The following is a 19,714-nucleotide window of genomic DNA, read 5'->3' on the forward strand; positions in this document are numbered from 1 at the left end:
TTACCAAGAATTTAGCTTGTGCAAATCAGAGCTGTGAAGATGAAAAATCCTAGTGGTCTGCCCTTCCTGTGAAATACCTACTATTATGATCTGTTTCTGCCCACTACATTTTTGACTCCAAAAGTTTTTTTTCCACATCAAGTAATTTTTCAATTTTTTGCATTCACTAACTGGGTGCCCTACAACTTAATTACAGCTCTGACACTAACTACCCAGAGTTAGTGCAGATCCTGCTGTTTAAGGTCTCAGTCCCACAAGACTCCCCCTCCCCCACCTTCAGATGCCAGTCACAGGTATTGAGTCCCTAGGTTGCCTACACTTCTATCTGAGCTAGCTTCAAATTGGGGTTCCCATAGTACATTAATTTGCTATAATGGCTCACAGATTTCAGGGAAATACTTGACTTACTATTATTACTTTCTTATAAAGGATGCATATGAATAGCCATATGAAGAGGTATATAGGGCAAGGTCCCAAAGGGTCCTTAGTACTGGAACTTCTGTCTCCAGTTCCAAAATTCTATGGAATTTTGGGTGCATCACCCTTTTGGCATGTGGATGTATTCACCAACCTGGAAGCTCATCGTATCTCATTGTTCAGGAGTCTTTATAGAGTTTAATCTTCAGTCATCCCCCTTCTTAGAGGTTGATGAGTAAGATTGTAAGTTTCAACTCTCTAATGATCAGCCCCTTATGGAGGCTATCTGGGGGCCCCACCCCAAGCCACCTCATTAACATAAGCTCTGGTCTGATCAAAAGTGCTTTGTTATTAATAAATCATGCTTTTACAAGCATGATTTCCATTTTTATTCACCCAACATATTATACATTTGTTACCTTACAATATAAGTGTATAATTTATCCATAATTTGACTAATGATATTATTTTGATCTATGTCACCACCTGTTAGACCTTCTGACCAAAGGAACTGCCTTTTTTTTCATTTCTGGGGATGTTTGAAAGCTGATGTATGTGGGGAGACCCTGGTCTAAGGGCCATATCCCAGTTCTGCTTCATCATAGGCTAATTCTATCACAGCTACTTTTAATATACTGAGGCATGTCCTAAGAACCTTCTAGACTTCTAGAGGCCTAGAACATTCTTGCTTATGGATTCATGCTATTCAGGGAAATTGTCCCTTTGCTTAATCTCTTTTTCCCTTCTAGTTCACGACTTCCCCTATTTTGCTTCTTTGAGGTGAAGACTGTTTAGATTATTTAAAATCAACTAGAAATTGGATGGTAGTCTCACTTGGGAAGGTCCTAAGGCCCGACTGAAATTCTGTTCTATTGAAGGTGGAAGAAAGATTTCTTTTCTCATCCTTGTTTTAAATATCTAAGTATTAGAGTTGGTAAGTTAGAGTCCGTGGAAAAGAGAGTTGCTTTGATTGAATTTCCTAGTTTTAAATGTGGACAATTGCAGACTTTATCTGCCTCATGCCATATAGAATCTCTCTCTCTACCTGATTAGTTGGACCCTTGGGGATATGCATTTTTAGAAACAAAACTAGGAATTTTATCTTATTTTTTAATCTCTAAAATTCCCTTCATAACCAGTTTCTAGGTCTATTGTAGGGTGTTTTGGATTTTCAAATGCTTGTACCAGACTGCTTTATATATCAAATTAGGGGGTTAATTGTATTACACCTGGAAGTTTTGGAGGCCAAACTTTTCTGTAGTACTGCCTTTCCAAAGATGATAGAGTATACCAAATATTTTATAAAAATCCAAGGAAATCATTTCTGCACCAACTTTTAACTGATATACACCATTATGCAAATTAAAACATTATGGGTATTTTAAAATTTTGCTTAAATTTGTTAGTTATTGTCTAAATTCAGATTATCATGACTTCCTCATGTTTTGAAATGCTACTGTTTTCTAGATTTTTTAAAAAATTAGATATACATGTCATATTTTTAGACTAAACTTCAATGGCTCTGTGAGGAACTGAGAGAGAGAGAAAACAGAGAGAAAAGTCTACGGCACCAGCTGATGTTGTGCAGACAACAACTCGGGAACATGACCGAAAACAAGGAAGCTGAGCTTCAGTGTCTCTTTGAACAGATAGAAAGACAGGAGCAGCTTCTGGAAGAAATACATCAGGAGAAGAGAGGTGTGTTAACTGCTCTTACTCTTTTATTTTTCTTTGTTTATATTTGTGGAATCTTATGTTTGGGAAAAAAATTCTGTTTCTCTTGGCTCTGGTTTGAACTATAGAATTTCTAAATTCGTCTCCTTTCCTTGTCTCTTGTCTCCTTATCTTCATTTCTGGGTTTGGAAGAGAAAACTGTTTCTCCTTGAGAATTTCTCCTTCAGCTACTGTATCCCTCCTGTGTACATAGATAGCATTTGTGTCTGTTGTTCATTTGCAAGTGCTAATTTGCTGAGACATGCTTGTTCTTCCCTGGTAAAATGCCAAAATTTATATTTTACTTCAGTAAAATACCCATTAATTCATTCAACAGATATTTACTTTGTGTCTATTTTGTCTTCGGTACTATTAGAGGTGCTAAGGATATTATCAGTAAATGAGAAAAAGAAATCCTACTCTTTTTTTTTTGGCTGCGTTGGGTGGCCTTCGTTGCTGCATGCGGGCTTTCTCCAGTTGCGGCGAGCGGGGGCTACTCTTCATTGTGGCGTGTGGGCTTCTCATTGCGGGGGCTTCTCTTGTTGCGGAGCACAGGCTCTACGCATATGGGCTTCAGTTGCAGCATGCGAGCCCTAGAGCACATGGGCTTCAGTAGTTGTGGCATGTGGCCTCAGTAGCTGTGGCTCGCAGGCTCTAGAGCACAGGCTCAGTAGTTGTGGCTCACGGGCTTAGTTGCTCCATGGCATGTGGGATATTCCTGGACCAGGGATTGAACCTGTGTCCCCTGCATTGGAAGGCAGATTCTTAACCACTGCACCACCAGGAAAGTCCCCCAAATCCTACTCTAGTTTATCTTACATTATATTGAGTGGGGTGACAAAATAAATGTGATAAAAGTAAATTATGTAATATATGAGGTTATAAGCACATTGTTGAAAGCAGTAGAGTAAGGGAAAGCGAGTTTGGGAGAGCACGCACAGGGTTTAATATGTAGGCAATACTTAACTTTAAAAGTTAGGCAAGAGTCATGGAAAATTACCTTTCTGTTTGGTTCTACTAGGGATGGATATAATGGGAAGAAGAAAAATAGCATCAGGTATAGGAATCCTATGTGTATCTTATGTTGTGTTGGCCTTAGGCTTTTTTTTAAAAAAATTATTTATTTATGTATTTATTTTGGCTGTGTTGGGTCTTCATTGATGTACGTGGGCTTTCTCTAGTTGTGGTGAGCAGGGGCTACTCATTGTTGTGGTGCATGCCCGGACCAGGGATTGAATTTGTGTCCGCTGCGTTGGCAGATGTATTCTTAACCATTGCGCCACCAGGGAAGTCCAAGGCTTTTTCTCTTGTTGAACTTTATTAAGAAGCATAAAGAGGAGTCATATAGTGTCCCACTAAGAAAAACTAAACATTAACATATGATAATTCTTTTCAAAATAAATTTTTTTATTTTTATTTTAGTGATCAGGATTATTCTCTCTACACATACCACTTAAAAATTGTTTATTACTGTCCTGCAGTGATTCTCAAATTTTGGTATCAGAATCATTTTACATTCTTAAAATTTTTGAGAAGTCAAAGATCTTCTGTTAATGGACATTGTGTATATCAATATCTATCATATTAAAAATTAAAACTGTGTATTTGAAAATATTTATACCTTTAAAATAATAATTATAAATCCATTCATACTAACATAAAAATCAGTGAAATTGAACTGTTTTTCAATACAAAAAAATTAAAGAGTGACTTTGTTTTTTGAACGTTTGGAAATCTCTTTAATTGCTGTCTTAAAAGAAGATGGCTGCATTTTCACTTTTGCTTCTTCATCTAATCTGTTGTTATATTACCTGTCATGTAACCCCTGAAGTAACTGCGTTTTACATTCATGAGAAATTGAATGTGGAAAAGACAAGTAACATTTTAGTATTAAATTAAGGGGTCTTGGATGGTGCCCAAACACCCTTTGAGAATTGCTGGTCTAGTGCAATTGAAAGATGTAAATTGTGCCAATAGTAAAAGTTAGGGATGCCCTTTAATTTTTTTTTTTTTAATGACAGTACAATAGAATCTGTTATGGAACTTATAGATAAAACACTATATGATCTCTATAGATGTTATATGTCATAGCCTATCCACTAATTAACAGTAGATTACAATCCCATTTTTCTTTTAGTAAATATTTATCAGTATTGGCACCCTGTAAGTCATTTCTTTGCATAAGGAATATGCAATAGTCTATTTTAAAATCATAAAACTGTCATTGGGGAGAAATGCAAAAGAACCAAATATCTGTGCAGTTAGGTAATTATATCAAATGCCCAGCTTTTTCATAAAAGCTTCAGACGGTGAGGTATAAAGTTTGTAATCTCTCAAAGTAATTGCCTTTATTTCTACATTTTAAATTTAATAAAAATTTATTGCTCGTCTTATTATCTATGGAGCACTTGAATTCCTTTATACATCTTAGAATCAGTTCATCAGTTTTATAAAAGAACCTCCTGGTGTTTTGATAGGATTATGTTAAATGTATAGATTAATTTGAGAATGGATATCTTAATATTGATGATATTTTCCAATCTGTGAACATGGTGTATCTATCCATTAATTTAGGTTGTCTTCAACTTTTCTCATGATGTTTTGTAATTTTCAGCAAACAGGTCTTGCGCATCCTTTTTAGATTTATTCCTACTTTTAAAATTTATGATATATAAAATAACTTTAAAATTTGAATTTCCAACATTCTTTTCTAGTAGGTATAAATACAATTGATTTTTTTGTGTATTAAACTTGTATTTTGTAACCTTAAGCTCATTTATTAGTTGTAGTAGCTTTTAGTAGTTGTTGTTTATTCCTTGCATTTAGAGTTTTCCTTGTACATGATCATGTCCTCTGCAAATAAGGACATTTTTGCTTTCTTCTTTCTTTTCTATTTCCCTTGTCTTAATCAACTGGTTGGAAGCTTAAGTACATATTAAACTAACCTTGTTTTCCTGGGATAAACTCCAATTTGTCAAAACGTATTTCTCCTTTTACATATGGCTGGATTTGATTTAGTGATAGTTTGTTAAGAATTTTTGCATCTATGTGGGTGAGCAATATTGGTTTATAACTTCTTTTCTTGTAATGTCTTTATCAGATTTGAATGTTAGTATAACAGTGACTCTTAACATGAGTTGTGTTTCCCTTTTATTTTTGGGAAACATTTGTGTAAAGTTTGTATTATTTCTTTGCAAATGTAGGATAAAATTCATCAATAAAATCTTCTGCACCTGTAGTTTTTGTTTTGGGAAGGTTTTTAGTTTTAAACTTGAATTCTTTAATAGATGTATGGTTTTTCAGAATTTCTACTTCTTCTTGAGTCAGTTTTGTTAATGTGTGCCTTTTAAGATATTTTTCCATTTTATTGCAGTTGTCAAATTTATTGGCTTAAAGCTTTTTGTAATATCCCCTTTTTAATTCTTTTAGTTTCTGTAAGATCTGTGCTGATGTCTCTTATTATATTCCTGATTTGGTAATTTGTTTTCTCTCTTTTTTTCTTTATAAGTCTTGCTGAGGGTTTTATTACTATTTTTGAGGAAACAGCCTTCGAATTTAAATTTTTTTCTGTTGTTTGTCTTTTTAATGTTTTATTGATCTCTATTGTTATTTTTATTTCCTTTCTTTTACTTCCTTTTTGTATCATTTGTTATTCTCCTGGATTCCCAAGTTGAAAACTTTATTTTAATACTTCTCTTTCCTAATATAGTCATTTAAAGTTATAAATTTCCATCTTAGCAATACTTCAAATTTATTCCACAAATTCTGGTATCTTGTCTTTTTATTATCACTTAGTTTGAATTAGAAAATATTTCCTTTGTGATTTCTTCTCTGACCTATGTGGTTTTTTTAGAAGTGTACTACTTAATTTCCAGTTATGTAGTTTTCTAGATATTTTATCATCAGTTTCTAAATTTAGTACCCTTGCAGTCATAAAACGTACTCTTGATTCAATGATTTTGATCCTTTTCTGAGACTTGTTTTATGGCCCCAAATGTGGTCTATCTTAGTAAATTTTCCATGTGCACTTGAAAATAAGTTATGTTCTACATTTATTGTGAAATGTTCTGTAAAAGTTACTTATGCTAAATTGTTTCACACTGTTCTATGTCCCTGGTGATTCCTATATCCCTACTGATGTTGTTAATTTCTTTTTTTGAAATTGTTTATTTCTATCAATAACTGATAGAGGATTTTTTAAATATCCAGCTATTACTTTGTGTGTGTGATTTGTTTTTTTTCTCCAAATATTTTGAAACTCAGTTATTAGATCCCATCTTAGTATTAACTGTGGAAATGCATCTAGTTAGGAGCCTATTGTAACAGTCTCAGTAAAAGCGAAAGAGGGACTGACAGAGGACATTAGTAGTGGCAACAAATGCAAAAGATTTTGTGGAGGAATTAGTGCAGGATTGACCAGTGTAGGTGAATGAGAGAGAAGACTCACAGGATACTCTAAGGTCTTAGTGGTTTTTGCCATTGGGAGAAATAGCGAAGTTGGGAAGGAGGAGCTGATTTGGTAGGAAAACAAGAGGGATCCTGTTTTTATCTGTTTCTTAAAATCATATAAAAAGGTCTCAGGAAGACTCAAACTTTTGTGACAGAGATGATATGGTAATTTCTTGCCTTATGGGTATAAGATGTATTAGGTGTAAGATGTTTTAGGTGCTACCTGGTGATTCAGAAATAATGAGGACTTAATATGGGTAATGAAGACCAAGCAAAGGCTGTTGTAGCTGCATACTTATAAATGTATCTATTAGGAAGTAGGATGAAATAAATACATTATTAGAAATATAAGCACCATGTTCCTGGTGAAAAGGGAAGTACTGATTACTTCTGTTAAGGCCCATATAGGGAGGTTTTTTGTAGGACATGTCTTTTGATTTACATGTTGAAAAATGCAGCAGGATTTCTATAAGAAAGAGGAGGAGGAAAGCTTCTCTCCAGGGGTTATCTGCATAGTTATCTCTTGCGTATACATAGAAGAGGTGGAGGACAGCCAAACTGTTGATTAAATTTAGATATTTCTGAAGTATCAAAGTTAATTGTTGTAGAAATTTATATTTGATTCCCTTCACTATCTTACAAACTTGTCTGTTAGGTAGAACAATGTTAACCTATTTATAAGTGAAACATGACAGAAACTTCCTATTCATTGGAATAACCATTCTCTGCACTAATATTCTTAGTTTGATTTAGTGTCATATTAACTGACATGTGCTCAGGTTAACCTAGGCCCATGTACAAGGAGTTTCTATCAGTGAGTGCTGCCAGATTTGTAGATCTGAGTTGTTTTATGTTTCCTGAGCTATTTTAGGCCTGTAGGTTGGAGCTGGAGTGTTCCAGAAGGAGAGGAAACCTATTGAGAAGTTAATGTCATGGAACTCTTAGAAGTTTAATAGTTATTGACTTAGAATTTCTTTTCCTTTTCTTTTTTTTAATTGGTGTATAGTTGTTTTACAGTGTTGTGCTAGTTTCTACTGTACAGTGAAGTGGAGTTCCCTGTGCTATACAGCAGGTTCTCATTAGTTATCTTTGACTTAGAAATTCTTCATTGTTATGAAATAATATTTGACGATCATGCAACTTATATAAATGTTAGTCATTGTCTAGTCTAAAAACAAGGAAAACCAATTTTTTCTGTTGCCTATTGGAGTATAATTAAACATTCTAAATTTAGGGATAATCTCTAAGTGTCATGTAATTTATTTGGATTCTGGTTATTTTAGCACTGTATTTTACATTTCACCAGTTTGTTTGGAAGTTTAGTGATTTTTTTTTAATAATGCAGAATACAATTTATTCTAGTTTTTACTTCAAAGTCACAGAAATGACATCCATATAACTATAACAGCTACTCTACATTTTCAAGTTCTCAGTCCAAACATATAGGTTAGGACAGGTCACTTTATTGCTGGCAGCATTAATGGAAGGGCCAGTTTCCTCATCAAAAGACAAAATAAATTTGATTGGGAGCCAGGCAGTGTCGTACTCACACATCAGCAGAATTACGCAAGTAAAGGGGCAATCCTTTCTTTCTTCCTTTTAGAGTAGCAAAGGAATAACATACGATTGGCTGACTTGTGAGCGGCCCCACATGAGAGTGCATAGCTTATCAGGATCAAGGATGGCACCTGTGAACAGTTAGCTTCGTAAGAGCACTCACTGGGTGTTATGTCATCTGCATTACAGATTTCACCCTGGAAAGTATCTGAAAATACTTTATGCTCTAACAACAGCCTGCAGATAGATGACAGTATGCATTCCTTCTCCTTGAGTACCCAAGTAGAATTCTAAAATGATAAGGGGATTCTTCATTCTGAAGGCAGGACTTCCTTGCAGCAGACTGTTTTCAGAATTTCACAAAAATAAATAAAAGCAGCAGCTAACGCTTCTTCAGCTTCTTGGCCTTTCGACGTCTCATTTCTTCTTCACGTCTCATTTCGTCTAAATCTTCTTGTGTATCTAGTCTTAAAATCTTTGCTTCTTCCTTCTGCTGCTCTTTCCAGCTGCTCTCCATGTAATGTAAGGCATAATCGCTTTCATCTTTGTATTTTTTCGGTCATAGCCAAAGATTTCTCGAATGTGCTTGGATATTTCTTCCTGAGGTTCTCCTTCATCTTCAATAAAATCTTCCATTTCAAGGTCATATTCATCATCATCTTCCTCCTCTTCATATTCTCGCTGCCTTTTGTAACTACCAGGGAAGGGAAGCTTTTGAGGACCTTGGGCAGATCTGTAGCCAGATAAGGAAGGCTTCATTCCGTTCATCTGTCCATTGCTGGATCGGCTGATTATACTCTTGGAAGAAATCGTTTCTGAGACAACAGTGCATTTGGGCTTCAGAGAGGGACCTGAGGTACTAACTGCTCGCCCAGGTCCAAAGCTGCTCACTGGTCTACCAGGGCCTGAACTGCTGACAGTTCGTCCAGCTGGAACTACTGATCGGCCAGAGCCATTGACTGACTGCCTAGGGGCCCCTGAGCCACCCACTGGTCGTCGAAGGTCATGTGGACTGCTCACAGGCCGCCCAGGGCCACCAGAGCTGCCCACAGGCCTCCCAGGGCCACCAGAGCTGCCCACAGGCCACTCAGGGCCACCAGAGCTGCCCACAGGCCGCCCAGAACCACAGGAGCCACTGGTAGGTCACCCAGGGCAACCTGAGCTGCCTGCAGGTTGACCAAGGCCACTTGTACCACTGACTGTCCGTCCTGGGGGATTTAAGTCACTGGTTGGCTTCCTGGTCCCACTGACTGATCGCTCGGGTCCTGAGTTGGAGCTGCCATTCTGGCACCTGGGCATGGGGCCAGCACTGACTGTGGGCTGAGCAGTCCCTGTGCTAGGCCTCCCAGGGGCTGAGCTGGAGCTGCTGCCTGGCTGCCTGACACCTGGACTCTTGGCCTTATTGTGTGGGGTGACCATGGGTCCAGGCCTGGAATGGTTAGGATGAGGAGAGTTTTTGGTTTTGTGCTCAGTAGCAGATTTTGGAGTCCCTTTAGCAGAAGTCTTTGGGATACACGGTGAACAGGTGCTGGAGTGGGGCTTTCCAGCCCCATTGAAAACAGGTCTGTCACGGCCCTCACAAGGCAAGGGTTGGGCGCAGTTGCCAGATACTACTTTGGTCCTTTCTCCTGGCGTGGATTTGGATGAAGATAAACGCACGTGTTCCTCATTAGCTGTGCTGGGTCTGGATTTCTTCTCAGCATAAGGAAGGGGAGTACCCTTGGAAGAAGGATGCGTGTCTCCAGAACCTTTGCTAAGTTTTGTGCCCACACTTTCTTTCTGAGAGGGTACTTTTCTGGTTGGTGGTAATCTTGCATCTGGCTTAGGTTTCCTTTTCCTCCGCTTTTGTTCAAGGACTTCTCACTCCCTAAGTTCTTCTGCAGTCATAGGCCGCTCTTCTGTCTTCTTCACTACCTTTATCTCCACCGGTTCGTACTGCTTTTTCTCAGCCAGCAGATCATTGAAGTTCATGAGTGGTGGGGCACTTTTAAGCGGGACCTTTGGCTTGCTTTCAACTTTGGGAGGTTCTTGCTCTTCCTCATACTCTTGCTCTGACTCTGCTTGATTGTATTCTAAGAATTCATCCTCTTCCTCCATCTCAAACTCTTGATCTGTTCCCTGGCTAGTGTGGGTTTGCGTTGCCTGCCTCTTCTTTGACTTCTCCTCAACAGGAATCCCATTGTAACCGTGGAAATTATCCTTTGTCCTCTTGGCCATAGCTCTTGCTTTCTTGTCATGTTTTAGCTCAATTCGCTTTTTCACTAGTTCTTCTTTTCTCCTTTTCTCTTCCAAAGCTTTTTGTCTGAGCTCTTCTTCTTTTCTTCTGAGAAAAGCCTGGACAGCTGCCGACTGGACACCCTTAACTTTCGGGTCTTTTTTTGGGAGGCCCCACTGCCAAACTATCTTTTCAGCACGTTGTTGACACCTTGTGCTTTGGAAGCTATCAGGAGAATTTCCCTGAAGTCCATTCTGGCCAAGGCGGAGGACTGGGCCAGCCTCTCGGAGAAGAGTGAATCTGCGCCTTAGCGAGGCGACCAGCAACAGCCGAATGAACTGCCTGACCAGCCTCTCTCCAAGTTTAGTGATCTTGATCATTAGAGATAATGAAAGATTATTTTAATTGATTGAGGAAATTATTTGAACTCATTAAACTGTTATTTTGTTTAATGTGAAATTATGTCTTCCCTCATGTATTTTCAGGCTTCCTTCATAATTATTTTCAAAAACCAATTGAAAAACAGTGGTTTTTTAAAAAATTATGTCCACTATTTGAGTCAAATCAGAATTTCATTTTAATCTTAATCTGTGTTTTTGCTTATATATGTTTCATTACAATGATTTTACTTCTCATGTGTTTAGTGTTATGATTTTAAATCTAGCCAGGCCAACAGGGATTGAAATTAAACTCAATTGGCTAAATGTTCCTAGGACCAGTATTGAATAAATTAATGATATGCCTGGAGCTCCTGATAACTAGATCTGTGCAGGTGTCAACTTTGAATTATATAATCAGCATTCGTGTTGTTAGTGAGTAAACTGACAATAGAAAGTTATGGCTAATTATTCTTTAGTTAGGTATAAATATCTCCACCCACCTGCCCATGTGGGTAATGAGCCTGATGCTTGTACTACTTCTATTGGCTAAACTTAATTTTGGAGACAAACATTTTCAATATTTTAAGTAATATAGTCCATTAGCAACAGTGAAGTATTGATTGAATAGAGAGTTCAGATATTTAAAGTTTACATTTTTCCTCTCCTAAATTATTGGATGTATTTCTGTATTCTGGAATATATTCTGCAAAATCCAGAAATGTTAAATATACAAATGAATTCTTAGTTTTCTTCTTTGATCCTTTTATAGATTATTTGTATTATTTTCTGCTGTTTCCATACGACAGCAAAGCTGGTCTACTTAAATTTGAATCATGAGCATATTCAGGGAGAAAAATAAGATAAAGTTGCATGTGCTAAAAAAGATTTGATGTGAGTTTTTAGGTTAGTAATTAGCTTTTATTAAATTCAAAACATATCTTTGCTGTGTTTGAGTTCTTTTAAGCTAACGCTTCTTTTCTATTTTGATTTGTATATATTCGTTATCAATTGTAGTAGGCAGAATAATGCCAGCTCACCTCCCCCAAAGATATCTACATCCTAATCCCCAGAACCTTTTAATATGTTACATTATATGCCCAAAGAGATTTTGTAGCTATGTTCAAATAAGGGTTTAGAGGAGATGAAATTGTCCTGGATTATCTATTTAGGCCCACTGTAATCATAAGCATTCTTAGAAGTGAAAGAGGAAGCAGAAAAGGGAGTCAGATGATTCGATGTGAGAAAGACTCAATGTCCCATTCATTGATGGCCTTGAAGATAGAGGAAGATGACCAAAGCCAAGGAATGTGGCTGGTCTCTGAGAAGCTAGAAAAGTTAAGGAAATGGATTATTCTCTGGAACCTCTAGAAAGGAATGCAACCTTGCTGACACCACGATTTTAGCCTAGTGAGACCCATAAGGACTTCTAATGTATAGAATCGTAACATCATAAATTTGCATTGTTCTAAGGCAGAAAATCTGTGGTAATTTGTTACAGCGTACATGCAAACTAATACACCAATAAAATCATGAAGTTAGAGATTTGTAATAGTTTCTCTGTCTCTTGGTTCTCAGTTCTGTTTATGTCAAGTAATTCTTCAGCCTGCTTGAACCTCTTTGGGTACATGTGCTCATCTTTGGACATTTGTCAGAGAGTTAAGAATATATGTATATTACTTTCAGTCTACTAAAACGAACTTTGAAATGCACTGAGGCAGTTCTCAAAATGTGTGAAATGTGGTATTTTCAAAATGAATATAATTTCATTATATTCACCCATATAACATTTATTGCTGTGTGCCGGATACTGTTTACGTGCTTTAAGCAATTTATTATTTCAGTTATTCCCAAATAGGTACCATCATCCAACTTTCAAAATAAATAAAACAATCAGGGTTATTTTTCTTGGAAGAAATACTACAAAGTAACTAGATACACATTATGACTTTTATGGTCCCTTAGGCATTTTTCCCTTCATGGGTCCCTTCCTCCAAAGAAAATTAGATTGTTGACTACATGGGTATGAAGATGAATATAATCCAGGCTAGATTTATTGTTATATTCATTATTATATTTGTTTTTCTTCTGGCTTTATAATCAGTTAAGATGAAAACATTTTCATTGGCTGTAGACACTGTGCCTACTGTGCTTAGTGGAAAAGTGTAGGCTGGATGTAAGAGTATAGGCTCTGCTCTGAGGTCCTCTGGGGGCTCTAGCTGTGCAGTAAGTAGGTGGTGAGGGAGACACTGATAATGGGTTTCCTTAGGAAGTTACATATGGGGAACCTGAGTCTGAGTAGGCATGAGCTAGGCAAAGGATGATAGCAGAGCTGTCCTAGCAGAGGGAACCATGCGTGTGAAGGACTGAAGTGGGAAGGAGCTTGGCTGGAACATAATGAGATAAGGAAATTAAAGTGCAGACACAAAGATTGTGGTTGACCTAATGTTATACACCTACTAGATTTTAAAAAAATATTTGTCTCTACAGTGAACTCAATTTTCAGAGACTGGTACACCTTTGGTAGATATTAAGCTTCAATTTGTGGTTGCATTCTTGACTAAGTATTTGAAATTTGATTTTTCTTTATTGTTGATGGAGGAGTTGGGATCCATAATGCTTTAGATAACAGATGTGGTGGCTGAGAATAAACATGCGTGCCGTGAAATTTAAAATGGAAATATTTTAAAATAGTGGATGGCAACATATTGTATATAAAGCTTACATTGCCTTATAGCTATGAAATTTTAATTTGAAACTCCAAGGAAAATTTTCTTAATTTATTAATTTGAAAGCTTTCCTGAGAGCATTTAAAACCTACCCTTACACTTACAATTTGAAAGAAAGATTGCTTGCTTCTACTTCCTCGTCTCCTGCAACTAGTGACTTTACCAAGATATTTTTGGTGGTTTCTCACCTGTGTACTCCTCCCTCTGCATTTAGACTACTGTCTTACTTAGCTCCTTATTCCTTCATATCTTCTAAGGTTGCTGAAGCTTCTTATTTGCAGGGTCTTCCTAACTTCCAGTTGCTATCTTCTACTTGATTGGTCTTTACCTCTGAGCCTGCCAGAGACCCCAAGACAGATGACTTTCCCAAGCAGGCACACTCCTGTGGGTGTGTTCAAGTTCACACCATTCCCTGGGCCCCAGATATCCTCCATCTGTTTCTCTGCTATTTAATAAAGCATTTGGTAAACTGACATCTTTTCGGAATAACCTTGAATATGCTTAGATTACTACAAAAACAGGAAATCATCTTAAAACTGTGGTTTTGTATTTTTTATAATGAATTACTTGCAACACACTCCGCAGTTGACCTCCACCCAGTAGTGCTTCTTCATTGGAGAAAACACACCATGTGCACACACACCACTGCTGTTCTAATCAGTTCTGCCAGATGCATCTTCATTAAACACAGCTTAGAGCCCATGACTGCTCAGCTCAGATACCTTCTGTGGCTTTCTCACTGCTGAATAATTAATGTTCAGACTCTTACAGGTGCCTCATCATTTTTTCCCTCTCTTTCCTTGTTATCACCCTTGCTAGGAACATTTTTCCTTTTACTACCCTATTACTGTTAAAACTTTTGGATATTGCATGATTTGCCATTTACTGCCTTTTCCTCTGATTATCTGCATATATGTCTCTTTATATTTTTAATCTCTTGTTTTTAGACCCTTGTTTTCCCATTGCATCTGGCACCACGTTTTATATTGAAACAGGAAATAAACCTACTTACTGAATATTTGGGTATGTGGGCAGGTGGATGGATGGATGGATAGGTGGATAGATAAATGGATAGCACAGATTTAGCATCCTGCTTCTTTATCCCATTTATTATGGTGTCTTCATCAGAAGCTATATCCCCTTATCATATCTACTCTTAGACACTTAGGTCTGTTCTACCAATCAAAAAGAAAACAAACATCAGGGCTTCCCCGGTGGCACAGTGGTTGAGAGTCCGCCTGCCGGTGCAGGGGACGCGGGTTTGTGCCCCGGTCCGGAAGGGTCCCACGTGGAGCGGAGCAGCTGGGCTCGTGAGCCGTGGCCGCTGAGCCTGCGCGTCCGGAGCCTGTGCTCCGCAACGGGAGAGGCCACAACAGTGAGAGGCCCGCGTACCGCAAAACAAACAAACAAAAAACCAAACATCTGTTGATTTATTCTTATTTCTGCTTCTTCAAGACACGGGAATGAACATGAAGTAATAGACAACTTGGAATTATCCCACCAAACTACTCTGATGATGTCCTGTATTAACTAAGCTGTTTTCAATATAGCTTTTGAAACTAGGATAATTGGCAGTAAGAGAAACTTTCTGCTATTTATCTTTCCAGAGTCAAGTCCTTCAAGTTCTCCCTTATAGTATTTGGAAAGACTTTGATACACACATTCTCTTTCCTAGTTTAGATGAATAGTTCATCACATCAGCCATGAGAGATTACAGACTTGCTTTACTTCCTATTGAAACTATTGACTTTGTTCTCTAGTATTTAAAATTCATTTCTTAATCAGGATTTTATAGGTATCTTATTTCATATTTAAAACAACCATGAGAGGTTATTAATCTCATTTTACAGTCGGGCAGCTGAGTCTGGGAAGCAGTGGAGGTAGGTTGTTTCTCACAAGATGGGACAGTGAATTACAGATGGGAGAGGACTTTGTGAAACTCCAAGTTGTGTTCCTACTATCATATCACATGTCAGTATGAATCAGCACTCCACAGCCATCTTCAGTGGGCCTTGCAAATTGGAAACAACCTGTTCTTCCTCACTTTTTGGGGATCTGGTCCCTGAAGTTGTAAAGAGATCAAGTTTTTATTAAGAATGTTAGAAAGAAAATTGCTCTGTCGAAATATCTTTTTTGGCTACCATAACAACTAAACCACTAAAAATGCTTTTCTAGAAAAAAAATGGTCAGTTTTGCTGTTTGGATGTTAACTCCCTAGTTGTGATAGCTCTAATATTCCCAGAATTTTCTTTCATGTCATTTTAGCATGTGATAGTCTATCATTTCTTGGCTAGGAATAACAAGCCTTAGGCCCATTTAATGAAGTTAATTCTAAGATGGAATAGATACTTTCTCTCCTATAAATAGGGAACTAAGTTCAAACCATATACTTTTTTGGTCATGAGGAGTTTGGCTCTCTTCAAAGGTTTCAGAGTCCACTGGGGTCAGGACAGGTGTGTATCCAAATTATGATTCACAGTTTCTTCCTTCTTTCCTCCCCTAACATGGTCATATCTCCCCCCTAGAACCTCAGCTGAGTCTGGCAGTGTCATCAATAGTTGCCTTCAGGTTAACGTCCCTCTACCTTCTTCGGTTCTGACTGTACTGACTCAACACACCTTAACACAGAGCACTTTCATCTTGAGAAGAGGGATGTAAACTGCAGCTGAAGGATTTAGCTAAGATGTAAAGATATTTTGAAACTCTGAGGTTACTAGAAACTAAAATGTCTATGGCAGTTGGAAGGAGTTTTTTCTTCAGAAGGGGAGACATCTATGTAGTATGGTTTAGCAGCAGCGAAATGCTAATGATTATGAACAAGTAGAGGAGTTAGTTTTCTTATTCTTTCTTTAACTGAAATTGTAGACTCTCATTTAAACAAGGAACTGACCTTGCTTTCCAGGCACTTTGTGGTGATGGCTGTTTAATGTGAACATTTCACAGAGGTATATTTCTAGGTAACATGATCTCTTGTTCTTCCATATCAGTGAGGCCTCCGATGGGTTGACTTTAATATTTGTATCTTTGTTCATGGTGAGGTTAAAATAAAATGTTTTTTAGGGCAGCACAGGCAAGAGAAAATGGCAGCTGTGTGTGATACATCTTCAGAGATACTCTCTAAACACACAAATTCTCATAATATTTCACTAAATATGGTTATCATAATGGTGTTCATTAAGGGAGGAGAGGAAAGGCAAATGCAATTTCAATGAAATAACAAGTTTTCAAGCAAACATTCTTCATGTACAAGTTGTTCTCAAAAAATAAACTGTTAAAAGAGGAAAAATATAGCTAATTAATGTGTGTTTACATTCCAGTCGGAAATCAATGTAAAAACACAGGCCTACTGTACTCATACTGTTCCACAATATTGATATCTGCGTATATGTTTATACTAATTTTCTACTTAAAGCTAAAAGTTATCACTTTTTTTTTTTGCTCTTCTCTCAATCAAGGCAGAGAAATAATCTGTCATTTATTAAGAGATAATAAAAAAGCTTTGATTTAAATACGTTAGGAATACGAATTAAGAATTTGAGGGAATTCCCTGGAGGTACAGTGTTTAGGACTCTGCACTTTCATTGCAGGGGGCACAGGTTCGATCCCTGGCCGGGGAACTAAGATCCTGCATGCTGTGCAGTGTGCCAAAAAAAAAATAAAATAAAATAAAAAAGAATTTGAAATATCTTTCTGCTCTTCGGATTTGAATTCAATACTAACGCTTTCTATACAGTTGCCATAGAAATGTGTACCTGCACATCTTTTCCTCTTCTTTTGAAATCTGTGGAGCAAATATTTAAAATATACTTTCTGGCAGAGAGCTGCTTTAGGGTTTGCTTTCTCTGACATCTGGAATGAGCTGGGATGAATGTCTGTACTTCCTCCTGAGGCTTCTGCTTGCAAACCTTTTTTATTGATTGATTATTTTTTAAAGGTTACTGTAAATTGATCTTCATTCCATGTTAAACTAAAGTACCTTACTGTTGAACTTCTTTACAATCCCCCCTCCCCAGGTCAAATTGTAACCTTGTTTTTGTGTAAGTCTTGGTGTAAGGCTGGCGTTAGACAAGACATAAGTGTTGTTTGGCCTCCAATGTACGTCTCCATGTAAACCAATCTGAACTTTTTTACAGTGATTTTGTATTGGTCTTTCAATTTCCACGCTTCCATAACCATGTCCAGGTGACTAAGCATCTCATTACTTTTCCACAGCTCTAGCTCCATCTAATTTTCTAGTTTATTTTTCATTTGCAATTTTTTTTTACAGTCTTTCTTTAGTTCAGTGTTTCTCCATGAGCACCTTGAAATGTCTCCCTCCTTTTACATTTCTGGTTCTCAAATATTTTATTCACCTTTCAGCAGCTCAGTCCTGAAGTCCATTTTGTAAGAAATTGGTTTGTAGGAATTAGCTATGTTCACATTCCGCCCCTTCTCCTTGAAATATCCATCTATTCTTTTTTTTTAATTTAATTTTTTATTAAAAAATTTTTTTTGAAAGAAATATCCATTTATTCTTTTTTTTAACGTCTTTATTGGAGTGTAATTGCTTTACAAAGTTGTGTTAGTTTCTGCTGTGTAACAACGTGAATCAGCTGTACATATACATATTTCCCTATATCCCCTCCCTCTTGTGTCTTTGGTAGTGTATATATATCAGTTCCACTCGCTCACTTCATCCTAGCTTACCCTTCCCCCTCCCGGTGTCCTCAAGTCCATCTCTATTTCTGCATCTTTATTCCTGTCCTGCCCTAGGTTCTTCAGAACCTTTTTTTTTTTAGATTCCATATATGTGTGTTAGCATACGGTATTTGTTTTTCTCTATATGACTTAACTTCACTCCGTATGACAGACTGTAGGTCCATCCACCTCACTACAAATAACTCGAATTCGTTTCTTTTTATGGCTGAGTAATATTCCATTGTGTATATGTGCCACATCTTCTTGATCCATTCATCTGTCGATGGACACTTAGGTTGTTTAGGGTTGTTTCCATGTCCTGGCTATTGTAAATAGTGCTGCAATGAACATTGTTGTACATGACTCTTCTTGAATTATGGATTTCTCAGGATATATGCCCAGTAGTGGGATTGCTGGGTAATGTGGTAGTTCTATTTTCAGTTTTTTAAGGAACCTCCATACTGTTCTCCATAGTGGCTGTGTCAATTTACATTCCCACCCACAGTGTAAGAGGGTTCCCTTTTCTCCACACCCTCTCCAGCATTTATTGTTTGTAGATTTTTGATGATGGCCATTCTGACTGGTGTGAGGTGATACCTCATTGTAGTTTTCATTTGCATTACTCTAATGATTAGTGATGTTGAGCATCCTTTAATATGTTTCTTAGAAATCTGTATATCTTCTTTGGAGAAATGTCTATTTAGGTCTTCTGCCCATTTTTGGATTGTGTCATGATATTGAGCTGCATGAGCTGCTTGTATATTTTGGAGAATAATCCTTTGTCATTTGCTTCATTTACAAATATTTTCTCCCATTCTGAGGGTTATCTTTTCGTTTTGTTTATGGTTTCCTTTGCTCTGCAGGAGCTTTTATATTTCATTAGGTCCCATTTGTTAATTTTTGTTTTTATTTCCGTATCTCTAGGAGGTGGGTCAAAAAGGATCTTGCTGTGATTTATATCAAAGAGTGTTCTGCCTATGTTTTCCTCTAAGAGTTTTATAGTGTCTAGCCTTACATTTAGGTCTTTAATCCATTTTGAGTTTATTTTTGTGTATCTTGTTAGGGAGCGTTCTAATTTCATTCTTTTACATGCGGCTGTCCTGTTTTCACCGCACCACTTAGTGAAGAGGCTGTCTTTTCTCCATTGTATATTCTTGCCTCCTTTATCAAAGATAAGGTGACCATGTGTGCATGGGTTTATCTCTGGGCTTTCTATCCTGTTCCATTGATCTATGTTTCTCTTTTTGTGCCAGTACCATACTGCCTTGATTACTTTAGCTTTGTAGTATATAGTCTGAAGTTAGGGAGCCTGATTCCTCCAGCTCCGTTTTTCTTTCTCAACATTGCTTTGGTTATTCAGGGACTTTTGTACTTCCATACGAACTGTGAAATTTTTTGTTGTAGTTCTATGAAAATTTCCATTGGTAGTTTGATAGGGATTGCATAGAATCTGTAGTTTGCTTTGGATAGTACAGTCGTTTTCACAATGTTGATTCTTCCAATCCAAGAACATGATATATGTCTCCATCTGTTTGTATTATCCTTAATTTCTTTCATCAGTGTCTTACAGTTTTCTGCAT

The 19,714-nt window shown here is 37.2% G+C and overlaps 2 protein-coding genes across 2 annotated transcripts in view; one reads left to right on the top strand and one right to left on the bottom strand.

Moving 5' to 3' along the window:
• The window catches only part of CEP128 (centrosomal protein 128), a 445,779-nt gene that overhangs the window by 204,888 nt on the left and 221,177 nt on the right, over positions 1 to 19,714 (top strand). Inside the window, exon 19 of the mRNA XM_067030654.1 lies at positions 1,923 to 2,115. Within this exon, the coding sequence (XP_066886755.1) occupies positions 1,923 to 2,115 (193 nt within the window). The remainder of the gene's footprint in view (positions 1 to 1,922; positions 2,116 to 19,714) is intronic.
• LOC131752939 (protein SPT2 homolog) lies at positions 8,519 to 10,643 on the bottom strand. Its single transcript, XM_067030653.1, is given in 5 exon segments — positions 8,519 to 8,694; positions 8,697 to 9,190; positions 9,251 to 10,518; positions 10,520 to 10,538; positions 10,540 to 10,643. Coding segments are annotated over 5 exon segments (2,022 nt in total). The 5' UTR covers positions 10,605 to 10,643.

This window comes from Kogia breviceps, chromosome 3 (genome assembly GCF_026419965.1).
Source record: "Kogia breviceps isolate mKogBre1 chromosome 3, mKogBre1 haplotype 1, whole genome shotgun sequence".
In the NCBI taxonomy this organism is placed as follows: Eukaryota; Metazoa; Chordata; class Mammalia; order Artiodactyla; family Physeteridae; genus Kogia; species Kogia breviceps.